The sequence below is a fragment of the Geospiza fortis genome, unplaced genomic scaffold (genome assembly GCF_000277835.1).
Source record: "Geospiza fortis unplaced genomic scaffold, GeoFor_1.0 scaffold138, whole genome shotgun sequence".
Classification (NCBI taxonomy): Eukaryota; Metazoa; Chordata; class Aves; order Passeriformes; family Thraupidae; genus Geospiza; species Geospiza fortis.
In genome coordinates this window covers 3406256-3419767 of record NW_005054307.1, presented here as the reverse complement: position 1 = coordinate 3419767, position 13512 = coordinate 3406256, and the positions used below count along the sequence as shown (strand labels likewise).

The window sequence follows — 13512 nt, the reverse complement described above, 5'->3', positions numbered from 1 at the left end:
GCTGTTGATGGTTGTTTACTTTTTCTAGACACAAAAAATAAGCATCAGAACTTAAAACCAGACAATTTCTTGCAATAACTACACTCATTTATGTCTTCTTTTCTGGCTTCAGAAAGAATGGGTGATGTTCTGTGCTAGAAAAGTTAATGCTTTTAAAGTCTTCTGTACTGGCTGAATGTAATAACAATGACAGCACTTAGCACTTATATAAATCTTTTCATGCATAGAGCTCCATCCTGACATTGGAAGCATTATTATTTCACATTTTACGGATAAGTTCTTTAACATTCTAGTAGTGAGTTCAATTTCCACACCCTCCAGGCCAAGCAAGTATTATAGTAGGGGTTCAAATGTCAGAGATTTCAGCTGAGAAATTCCTCATCTAAGTCTCAGACCTTGCTTTAGCTTTATGCTGGTTTCTGTTAGTGACTCTCCTTTAGATTAGAAGACTTGTTAAGTACCACTTCTCCATTTCTTCCACTTCTTCTTTACTGACGTTTTCCAGAAATCCAGGGGTTTCCTCAGCTTTTCCTACACAGGGAGTTTTCCCCGTGATCTCAACTCAGAAGGACACCTCTACAGACTGACTCAAGCCTCAGTATTGTTTTGATAAAATATCTGCAATAACTGGGGTTTTTTTTGTCTGTCCTGTACAATCAATTTGTTTTAAAAAAATATAAAATATTTCTATTTGAAATGGTTTTGTATACATTTTGATGCTAGCCACTTTTTAATCATTCTTCATTTATTAGCCATACTTGGAACCAAAATGTGATTAATCTACATGGCCATTACCCTGACCTACTTAGCTTCTCTGATATTTTACTTCTTGTTCTTTCTTCGTTTTGTTTTCATAACTGATTTTGGACTCTACATGGTCAAACTCCCCACATGTGTTTATATAGCATGTGGTATGATATGACTTCACCAGATTTGAATAATTTATTATAGCTAAATAAATATTATATCTATGTATTATCATTTATCATTTTGAACAGCAAAATCTTCAAAAGAGACCTAGAGATCTTTCTATATCTAGGTCTTAAAAAGCATTATTTGGTGGAATTTTCAGTGGACAGGGGAAGCAACAGCTAACAAAATTTTTCATTATTTGCTCTTTTGAGAATTTACATCCTGAAAGGTTTCCTTAAGTGCAAATGAATTGAAAATACCTAAGTCAAATTCAAGTAACAAGTAATTAATGCTACTTTCACTGACATTAAGTAGAATGCTAACAAAGAGAAACCTCAGTTAATGTGGGAAAAATAAGATCCTTGATTTGTTGTCTGCCAAAACAGATGGAATTTGCTCTATTTTCTTCACCGTGTTATATATAGTTAATAATCATATTTAAAAGTTACATTGGAAGAATAAGTAGTAAAGTTGTCCTTTTTTTCTAAATTTAAATGCTGATTTAAATGGCAGTGCTACAGGCTTCTGTGGTTCTTGATTTGTTGGTCATCTAAGTTACATGTAGAGGAGAGGAAGCAGCATAATGGGTTGTCATGAATAGTATGTGGTATTTGCCAAAGAAGAACACGAGCCTGTTTTTCTACATAACCTTTTTTTAATATACTACCTGTTAAGTTTTGTGAGTAAAGGAGACGTGGTAAGTTTATCTTAAATCATCAGGGAGTTTATAAGTTTATCTTAAATCATCAGTAAACAGAAAATAAGGAAATAGCTACTGATATAATGATATCCAATTCCTGGAGCTCCTGTGTTTGCAGAAAGAGAAAAACCAGTGAAAGAAACAAATAGATTGCAACTAAGTAAAATGAATGCAGATGGAAGCTTTTGCTTGATGTTGTTAGGTAACACTGACAGGTACAGGAGCAGCTGTTGAGAAAGAGCAGAGAGCAGCAAGTACCAAAATCACCATGGGCCCAGAAACTCTGTAGAGACAGTTGAGTGACAGCACTAGGATTTCAGAAAAACATAAGACGTCTAAAAATAGTTCAACTTCCTCTTAAATGCCCATAATTAAAATGTTCTGCTTAATTCAGGGGCTGTTTAAATTGGTATCCACTCCAGAGAAGCATTTTCGTACAGTGTAGCTCATACATAGCCCCAGTCAGTGGTAGCGTTCATCTCAGTAATTAGATGGGTTAAATGTAACAATGCATGTATGATTGCAAGTTGTGCCCCTTTATGGTAAAGAATATATGGTGAAGAATATTAAGTCTTGGAAACTCTGTGATATCATGTAATGGGAGACAAAAAACCTTCTGAGGCATAGAGTTTAGTGAGCTTCAAAAGGAGTTTCAGTGAATGATATTAAGTGACTTCAGACTGTCAAGGAAAAAGTACATAAACAACAATTTATAATGTAAGCTCTGTAATGAGCTCTTCTCTCATAAATATGCAAAACACTAATTAGTTATAGCCAAATTTCCCTAGCTTTGGGAATCTTTTGGAATATAGCTTTTCAGTAATTGAATCACATCAAAGTATTTTTTCTCCCACTCTTCTAAGAGTGTTATGTGTGATTTGTTGGAGGGTAGGCAGAGATAGGAAGCAAGCTGTTGACAAACCAAAAGATGACTTTGATGTGGTTTAGTGAAACAATGACTTACAAATTTATCAGAAAGCAATGCACAATGAACGTATAAGAAGCCCTGTTTGCAGTGACTACCAGCACCATGATGAGGTCTGTCAATTAATTTGATTCTAATTTTCTGAAAGGCAACTATTTTTTTTTTCATGAAGTGTATAAATATTGTTAGATATTAAGTTATTACCTTATGTTATAAGGCTTTGGGAGGATTTCAGAGTGTTTGGAGGCAGATGCTGCTTTTACAGGGCATTTTTTTTGTACAGTTCCTTTTGATGATGTTTGAAACATTAAATGGTTGGACATCACATTATTTGTAGTTGAAAGAATTTCATTTGATTCTGACTTCAAAAAATTGCAGTGAAGCAACATCACTATCACGACAAATTACCAAAACGTTCCTCAGTATACCCACTGAATTAAATAACATTTGGCTTTCAGTCCTTACTTGGAAATGCAAAGAGGAGTGGAGTTTGAGGAGATCTGCTGTTAAATCTGATACATTGGGTTTTTTTCTTTCCTTATTTTTCTTTTTTTTAAATTATTATTTAGAAGCTGATCAGTCTGAAACTGTTAAAACCTTAGTATATGAAATGTTACAACTTTGTTTCCAAATTGACTATGAGTTTTTTACGAATACACCTTTGATGCTTCTAAGGCAACTGATCTGAACTATTGTAAGAAACAGGACTGTTAAGGCATGATTACAGGCTCTGAACAGGATCCTTCAAATAGAGCAATAAAGTAAAAATATAAAAAACAAACTTACAGCACTTCCTTTGTCATCAAATCAACTAAGTCCAACCTTTAAAACCATAGATTGGTTGTCTTGTTAGGTTTCAAGTCCAGTGCCAAACAGATGAAGGGAATCATTCTATGATTCTATATAGTCAAATTAAAAGTGTGTTTGTACATTTTGGAAAAAAATGATTTTGCCTTCTGGGTAGGTCTGGAAGGCTTGTGTTAATTCAGATTAAATGAATGAGGACAGTAGGAAAAGAGTAGATCTTCCATGAGAGATGGTAGGGACTGCTAATACAATGCCACAGATCTGGTCCTGAAATGCTCTTTTGGGGATTTTATTTAATTGAAGCTGTTGAAATAATTGAAACATTTGTTTAGTTATAGTTGTTGGATTCCAAATTTAAATAGCAGTATCTGTTTTGGGGGATCTGCTGAAAGGAATTTTGAGGGTTTTTGTTTTTTGTTTTTTTTTTAAGCAAAAGTCTTTTTAGTCTTTAAGTGCTTCAGCAGTAGCATAGATTCTGTTTGCTCTCACAGTCTAGCCTACATCTACTTCTACAGCTGCATTCATTTCTATCTGTCTTATTGACAACTTCATGAATTGTGACTAAATATAGGAGTTCAGTATTACAGCAAATATAAAGTCCTTTCTACAACATTTACTTATATCACATTTTGGAAAATAAATGACAAAATGAAGGCAATGTCATCATATTAACTCCATTGAAAGTTCCAGCTTGTATGCCTTGAACCTGAACAGAATTTCATGGCTGTACTCAGGTGAAATGTTGCGATGAAATAAGAAGAAAAAAGCTTTCTGAATCTGTCACATTATAGCAATATTTTCATGAATTCCCAAGTTATAAAAATTATAATACTGCAGTATGTTTTTCCAATTAAATGTGCATTTTCTTTTGTCATAAAGAAGGAAAAAACTTTAGTTATGCTTTTTACAGTAATTTAATTAAGCATTTCCTGTAAGTTCATTTCAATATCTATCATGGCTCACTAAAGTTGAAATTCAGTATAGAATGGTAGATTAATTGCCCTTTGTCTTCAATAAAATCAGAATCCTAAATATGCAGAGTCATGAAATTTAATTGTGTTCCTCAATTGCTTATTTAATGCTTTGGAAACCTGAATCAAGAAATACAGAAGAAGAGGGTCAAAGGTTGTTAAATGTAGCAAGTAACACAGATTTTGAACTTTACTTAATGAACCGAATGTTTATTACTATGAAATAAATGCGCCATTTAAAGAATTATGGAGGCAATGTAAAACATTAAAACTCTAATTAATTTTGGTCAGAAGCATGCAATGCACTCATTTTTCCTAAAACATTTTCATTAGAGTCTGTATTTTCTCTGTTATTGAGATAAATTTATTCCTTTCATATAGTAGTGCTGTCATTTTTCTGTTATAAACGTGTCCTTCAGTGATGTTTACAGTGATGTCTTTCAGCTGCCTTCACCTTTGGGCAGCCTGGCTTGACAGTAGCTTCCAGAAGCATTTTTGTACAACTCAGTTTTTATATTGAAGTATGTTAACACTTTTCCATTTAATGTTGTTAATCATTTTTGAAGCAAAGAACATTCAGACCTCTTGATAAAGGGCTATAGTTATATATATGTATATATATATAGATTATATGCAGATTATATTTCACAAACTTATTTGAGTGAGCATTTAAAGCACTAAAAAATCTTCAGCTGTCATTTAGTACCTACCAAGATACATGTATAGCCTAACAGTTGAGCTCTTAAAAATTAAACTTGTGCTTTTTAGTTGGTTTTTTTTCCATTAAATAGTACTAAGAAGTAGAGCTATTAATTCCTTATTGTTGGCTAGAGCAGCTTTTGTTCTCATGTAATTGTTGTAAGAAGAAGCCATTTTATTTCTTAGTATAAAGAATACAAACATGAATAAGGTTTTTTCTTATAATTTAGTAAATACATAGTGTAAATATGGTGAGAGTATAACCACAAATATTTTAAATTATCTTCATTATAATATGCATTTCTAGGATATGAAATATTATTCTCTACTAGTATTGCACATTATAGTATGTATAGTATATATATAATGTATAATATATATATAAATTATATATCATATATATTATACTACTACTGTAGTAGTATATGTATAGTAGTAGTATATATAAAGTAGAACTTTCTCTTTTAAATTTACAATTCATAAAAATAATGATTATGTTGCTACCTAAGTAGTGCTATTTTGGTGTCCATGTATGTGTTTATATATGCATAGATGCCATTATTATAATTGAAGGACAAATTTGCCTTAGAAATTATCTTATGATAATTGTGATAATTTTGAATCTGACAGTGTCAGATTCAAAAACTAGAGTGCCCTCTCACTCTGGAGTGGAAATTAAGAAGACTTGTCCCATATGGGCATGGTACAACATCCTGTTAAAGCTGCTTTTCATCTCTTTCTTCGTTGATGTTGCAGGTTTGTGATATCTAAGCATTTATAGGTGCAGTCGAATGTTCATAAACCTGAACCTTCAGAGACTCAAATTCTTAAAGAGGAAACATTTTCCTCTACTTTCTTCAAGGAGAACCAGCTGAACTTGTAAAACAATGGTTGGGTTTCAAGCACCACCTGCCCTGAAGAGGATCCCAACTGTAGTGGCAGTCAGCCAAAGGGACCACTCAGTGGAATGGTTGCCTCCTAAAAAGGAGAGGAACAGATGGAAGATTTGAAATCTGGCATGAAATTCCACTTCTGTACTAAGCGTTAAATGAAATTTGACTGTAAGGGCTCTTGCGATGGTACATTTATCTGTATAATCAGAATTAGCAACAAGGAAGTAGAAAATACAGAACACTGACAAACATTTCAAAAAGACTTTAAAAGTTCTTCTAGCAGTGTGAGTTAAAGGAAAGAGTTTGTGATAAACATGCAGCTGCTTGTAGCTTCTTAAAGAGGAGCGTTAGTGTAAAAGTAGTTGTGCTGGTCTTGCATTGCCACCTAGAGCTCAGCAGTTGGTACTGCTTGGTAAGGAAACACTGCAGCATTGCTCTTTTCACTGAACAAAGTGGGGTGGAGAGCTGCTTCCAGTTAATTGATGTCATGTTTGCGTACATTGTAATGGCTAGTCCCTTCATAGCCTCCATTTTATAGTGTACCAGATCAGCAGAGATTGTGCTGTAGGACTTTGGTGGGCTTTGACAGTAAGAATTAATGGCAGTGCGCATTAAAAGGTACAACTGTCAGATATCCAGTGGTCCCAAAGGGGGCATTTTCTTGATGGCTGCTTTAGAATTCTTCATGAAGCAAATGTCAAACTTGTCAAGGCTGTCACTGTGAAAATGATCCATGTAGCAAGGGTCTTCTTTTCTTGGGAAGCAAACAGCTGCCTTATCACTGCAGAGCTGTGGTTACAGAAAACTGTCGTCTATCACAAGAAATTTAAATTTGCTTCAAATACCAATTGGTAAAGAACTGTTCCATTTGTACTCTATTTTTGCACCACTGTTCATTACAAGGGTTGTCAGTAATACTATTGAAGAAGATAACATGGTCTTTGGAATTAAAATAACTTCTGAATTTTACTGCTGGATGCTTTTCTTTTGGCGATTTAACAGAGATACTATCTTAGCTCCCAGTTTTTCCCTGACACTCGTTTTCTTCCAAATTTGGCCTTACTTTGGAAGCTAGACTTTTGTATACACAAACAAAAGCTCTAGTATTTAATAAATTTCTTTCTTTCCTGATCTATTTTTAAGAGTATTAAAAGTATTTTTACCTACTTCCAAGTGGCGTTTTCCTAGCTAGATTCTGTGAGGCAAGAGATGAAATGCCAGCTGGGCATCCTTAATAATTTAGTCTGTTAGTCATATTACAGATCTTTTGGGTTAAGATACTCTAGAAAGTCTGGTATCAGAATTTGGTCCTGAGTGCTTTTGAGATGCTATTTCTAGATTATGTACTAGCAGAGACAACTCTTTAGTCTTTCCTCCTTATACCAAGGCATTTTTGTGTTTTGCATACTTCCTTATTATTCAGATGATTCTTTACATAATCCTGTAATGTATAGCTGTTTATTAAGTTTAGAATATCGATTACAGTTGGCAAAATAGTCAACATTGTAAGGCAACTCCAGATATTACAGGTGTGGTGCAATGAACAGAACTGGGAATTGATGCATGCCCTAGCACAGTTAATTAAGGTGTTATCTGTTCTATTTGCAGAAGAGTGTCAGATTTCCTGTAGAGTTAAGAATTGTCTAATTCACTGTCATTTTCCAGATTTCATTTTGTTAACTAATGGAGGAAAAATAAATTCTCAGACATTTTGAAGGAAATTGGCTGGAGGGGGTAAAAAGTGAAAGGGATACTCAAACCCCTATTTCTAGGCTTTTTTTCTTTCTTTTCTTTTTTCATTCCAGCATTTGTCTACAGTGGAATATTCTGGAATAATTACTACAAAATTAACTTTCTGTCTTAGATCCATTATTCTTTGGTCAGAGAATAATGTGGTTGACCTTAAAAATGCTTTCAAAGGAGATGAAATTGTATCACAGTCTTTCTCAACTGTCAGCTCAAAACTTTAGAAATAGAATTTAAAAATCAGACTCTTACCTTTAGTTTTTGTCACCTAAAGATATCTAAATATCGAAGTGCTCTCATTAACTTCAGCAAAGCTATGGAGTGATTAATACTTCAACAAATCAAACATTTAATTATGTGGCAGATTTTAGGGTCTCGTTTCTAAATTCCTGGCCGCATTCTGTTGCTGTGACTCTTAAATGCTCTGCTACCAAGTATCGACTAAAAAAGAAGAGATGTTCTTAGGACATTTGAAAACACCTACAGAGCACCCAAAGGATCCTTTAATCCAGTACCTTGTTTCCATCAGAGAAAACAAGGATGGGATGCCAGGGCAAAGGATGTAGGAGAACTTATGTGGAAGGTCCATCTCTCCATCAGTGTCATCAGGATGCAGATGAGGTGTCCAGTGGCTTGAGGAGTTCTGAGCTGGCATTTCAGTTCACAGTGTTGAGTTTAGCAGCACTTTTTAATGCTCTTTGTACTTTTCCTTATCCCTGTTGGTTTTATAAGTCTGTAATAACATCAATTCCAGACTAGTAAACTTCATTAATTTCAATATTAAAATAATCTTTGGGCTGTTGAGTGCATTTTTTCAGTAGGACTAGTAGTACAGTCTTGAGTGATTCACATCCCTTGGCTATTCCAGTCATCAGATCTGTGCAGAGGCATCTTTTTGGGAGTGTATTCACTATTTGAGTATTTGGTTTTCTGTAGTCACAAATGATACTGAAACAAGTTTGATTTTTGGCATCCAATGGCAAGAACTACTTTAAAAGTTTGACTTGTGACATCTGCTAAGAAAAGCTACTTTGATTTTAGGATTTTTAGAGCAGAAAGCACTAGATGTAAGAGTCATAGGTGGGTGGAAGAAAAATAAATAGTAATATAAAAAGAGATGTGAGGTATTAATAAAAATAATGTGAACTGAATTTCTGTGGGCAGAAACAAGAATTCAGTATTTTGTCTGCTGTGTAGCTGCTGGTAATAGAAACTTTGCACACTGCCACCATGGATTGGTTTTTAACAGATAACATAAAAGTAAAAGGTTTTCTTTTGCTATTCATCAGAAATAAAAGCATTATAATGATAATGATAGGTGGTAATTACTAAAACAAATATATTAAATATATTTAATCTGCAGTCTGTTTTGCATAATTTCTTGATAATTAGGCTATATAGGCTATGTAGATGAAAATTCAAACATTATTAATGACATTAGAAACTCCAACGATTTCATTATTCTTTGTGCAATCATCGGGCTGCCTCTTGTGCTACTAAAAAAATAGATAAAGCATTTCATAGAAATCTTGCATTGTCAGCAAACTGAAATAATAATGGGTTTTCATATCTTGTGGTATGGTTAATGTGTGCTCTAAATTGTCAGTTCAGATCTTCCCCAAGCATACTGGCAGTAATAGAACACTTCTTGTAATTTGTAGAGGTTCGTGTCCCAAATTATTCTGACATTGCCATTCTGAGGCCTCAGCTGTCACTTCTTTTCTGGCACAAAGCTGCATGAATGCCAAAACTGGTGGTTCATACCTTCCAGTGTTCCCCAAAAATCCTTTCTTCCATCTTGTTTGTGCTGGCACTGTTGTTCATGTGGCAGTGCACAGCCTGGGAACTTACCTCGCTCAGGGCATATCTAATAAAGAAAAAGTTTTCTCCCCTTGCTAGTTCATGCTATGAGAAAGATCAAACATCATTACTCTGAGCTTTGCACAGCAATCACTTGTGTTCAGAGATCCCAAACTTTTGCCTCCAAATGAGGTGTGTTTCTGTTCTTGGAAAACCCTTGTACAAAATCATGATGTTTTATGTGGAGCCTGGTTCAGTGCAATGCTAGTCAGAGAGTTTTTGGGCATAAAAATGCAAAAAACCCAAAAAATCTTAAAAATCAGCCAGGCATCTGGATGACTTGTGCATTGGAATCTGCCCACATAAGTCAAATTTATGTTCTACTGGTAGATTTTACCTGTTTGCATATATGTTACTTGGTTGAAGCAACAGGAAATCAACAAAGGAAAAGTATTAGTTCTGCAAAATATCCCAAAGTTGATGCTTCCATCTGGAGTATTCAACCCAAGCAAATCCTGGAGCTACCATCACCAGCAGCCATCATTTCTGCATCTCAGAATACACTGATCACTGCAGCTGCTCTGTAACCTGGGAATTCTGCCAGAGTGCAAGCATGACCTTTTGAGCACAGAATTAAACATTTCAAATTTACACAAAGGCAGAAGATTCTCTAAAAAAACCTCATTCATTGGATAAAAACTTTTTTGCCATCAAAAAAGTCAGGAAGCCAATATTCAGTATGAGCCTAACGTGCCTTAACCCTCTTGTAGTCCTCAGTGAAGGTATGGCCCTGTTACCTCTGAAATTGCTGCATGCTCCATCTATGAGGAGAGGAAGCCCTAAGCAATATGTGAAGAGTTCTGGGAAAGAATGATATTGCAGGGTTTATATTCCTGTATGAGGGAGCACAAGTCAGGGCATCAGAATAATGTCAAGTTGAGTGCTAGGAAGGGGGATTTGTTGGCTCTGAGGTCAGCTAGAATACAACTGCTGTAGGTGGGGACCTTCAGAAAAATGCAGATGTGCTGTTCTTTTAGTAACATGTTCTTCATTAAATAACCTGGCTGGTTTTCCATAGCAGGCAAAAGTTTCTGTGAGTGTTTTTTCTATTCCACAATTCTCTTTTGACACCTGTAAGCAGTAAGCTTGGTAACACCTTATTCCTTTGTTTCTAATTCTGCCCTGTTTGTTTTCATTTGAAGTTTGACCTCTGTAAGTATATTATACCTTGCACTCTCTTTCATATATTCTACACTTCTAATTTCAACAAATCTTCAGTGTTTGGTTTCACACACATGCACAGAATTGTTTTCTCTGCTAAGTGAAAAGAGCCACAGGAAGCACTACATGTTTCAAAGGTAACTGACGAGATGATGGTCCAGAAAGAGAAGAAAAAAAGCTTTTAGTGGTCAGTTATGTAAATATTTCTCAGTGCCTAGGCTATCCCCAGAAGGGGGAGGATTCAGAGGCATGATGGCTTGGAGTATCTGCTAGTTTTACTCGCTTCCCCATTCTATTACAGTTGGGCATAACATATTACAAGATCACATTTTTAAATGATCACATTTTAAATGATCACATTTTTATACTGCTATTCTATTTTGTGCTGCCCATGTAATCTTCCTATATATTTTCTACCTCTAAATGTTATAGTTATCGTTACAAAGCATGCTGTGATGGTGAAAGAAGGGTTAGGATGCAAAAGGATAAATTTATTTTCCTACAAGAATGAAAATGTTCTATTAAATCAGGAAAATACACCTTGGGTTACAGGGTCCCACCTAAATGTCCCTGGTGTTTCCTTTCTCTCAGCTGTTGGCTTGTGATGAGTACTGTTACAGCAGCCAGGAAGCTTCTTCATTCCAAAATGTCTGTTCATTTCTTTTTTGTGTTATTGGAATGTGGAAGATTCTCTGTAAATGGAATTAAAATGCAGACTAGAAAACTGGTCATACTCTGAAATTGTGATAAGGACTGTGCATGATGTGATGAGTTGCAAGTTGCCTTATAAAACAGTTTTCTCACTCTTCCATAATTTATACTTTGGAAGTCGTGGTTTTCTACTGGACACAAAATAGGATCCATTCCTGTGGAAACAGGCATTATGATGTCACTTCATTTTTTCAGTGAGATCCAGAGGAACCCATAGTGAATTATGAGCCTTACTCTTGGAGCTGAAGCTGTAGAATATTGTAAGCATGCTGCTGCCTGACATGCTCATGTTTCCTATTTTAGACCTGACTGATCTTCAGATAACATATGGTGGTACAAGTAATTGGAAAATTGGCAGACCTGTCAAGAAAATATGCTAGATGGGACAAAAATACGATGCTGCAGCACATAAAGTGTCTCTGAAGTTAAATTTATTGTCTTTTATCAAATGGTGAAGTAAACATATCTGGTCGCAAAAAAATGAAACATTTTTCAATGGCAGATGCTTTTCAAAAGTAATTTTTAGTACAATGATGAAAGTTCTTGCATTCAAAACTTATTTAGTGGAACCTCTGGTCAAGAACAAAGGAAAGGTTTGTAATACTTTCTGCTGTAGGCGTTTGAATATATTGTCATCCCTGTGTGATTTAATTATTTCTTTATGTAACTATCCAAGTAAAATGGTCAGCAAAATATTTACTCTTTTTTTTTCTGCTATAAATGTAGACAATTAGATTTGTTTAAATTTTGTATCATTTTTATTTCAACACTTGAGCAAAATCAATCACTTGAATAAAGGACTTTCTGCTTATTTTTATGCTCATTAGTCAGGCAAAAGATGGCAAAAGACTGTACCAAATCTGCATAAGCAGAAAAAGTATACTTTTTCAATAAATTGATTAATGTTCATGTTTTCATTTTCTTTTACAGGAAGAAGAAAATGAAGCTGAAGCAGAAAATCCATCTCAGGAGCTGAATTTGGAACAGAAAAAATCAAAAAAATAGGAGATTGCTGTCTTGTTTTAAATATTTGCAAGTTGTGTAACAGTGGTTATAGTTTCTCATTGTAAAATTAAGAAAAAAGTTCTCAATAAAGTCATTGAAAATTAAATTCATGGTGCACTGGGGAATTAATTAAGTAGCTCCTGGTGATATTCTTGATTACATTAAGAGCTGAATTATCAGAACTGACTACTTTACCAATAAAATTCTGAAAGCTTTTTGAACACGTTATAGAAAGCTGATGGGCTATTCATCACATGTAGCATTTACTAAGCAAATAGGGCAATTTTATGTTTTACTCTGCAAAACAGTGTTATCCTTAAAGGATAGTTATAACTCAGACATATTTTGGTATTTCTGAGCAAGAGCTTTGATTCTTAAAAGTTAGATAAATATGTTCTACTAAAGGAGTTCTGAAATTTCTTCTGATCAGTGATTAAAGTAAATGTTTCTGAGGAGTCGGTAGAAGCAAGAATTTTTTGATATGTATGGTACATTTTCAGAAGTAATTACTTTTACATTTGTATTGTGATTTTTAATCAGTTTCTTGCTGCATTATACTTTTATTGATGTAAACCTTTTCCATCTTCATGTGATCATTGTCTTTTAATGAATGTCAAACTTTTGTCTTGATTAGGCCATCTTACTCAGGTCTAATTCCCTCATGCCATTCTTTTCATTCTAACAAAATAAAATAACTTCTTTCTGTGTCATTAGACCTTCAAGTGAGTAATAAACATCTAAAATAACTTTTCTTCCTATAGTCCTAATTTTGTTTTCCAATTTACCCTTGCTTTTTAGCCTGTGCAGGTCACTAAATGGGAAAGTACAAGAAACTCAGAGGTGTATTTATAGCCTGATAGCTTCACAGATTGCAATGAAAAAAAATCTCACTTTCGAGTTTAAAACAACACTCACTGAAGTCCCTTCAGTGAAGTTTATCATACTCTAGAGAAATAAATTATCTTCAGCTGAAAAAATTCACTTCTTTTCCCACTCTGCTATACTTTTACTTTTTGCATTGAGTGTTGAATCAGATTGTAAATAGTATCCATCCCAAATTTTATACCCTCTGTGTAAATTATATTTTCAGATACTTTAAAAACAACATGCTTGTGCTTAAGC

At 34.4% G+C, this 13512-nt stretch overlaps 1 protein-coding gene across 2 annotated transcripts in view; it reads left to right on the top strand.

The window, feature by feature from the left end:
- Positions 1–13141, top strand: part of PHF14 (PHD finger protein 14) — a 161663-nt gene extending 148522 nt beyond the window's left edge. For both annotated transcript variants that reach the window (XM_031066749.1, XM_031066751.1), the window contains one exon: positions 12316–13141. In XM_031066749.1, coding sequence (XP_030922609.1) covers positions 12316–12390 — 75 coding nt within the window. In that variant the 3' untranslated portion in view covers positions 12391–13141. The remainder of the gene's footprint in view (positions 1–12315) is intronic.
- The last annotated feature ends 371 nt before the right edge of the window (positions 13142–13512 follow it).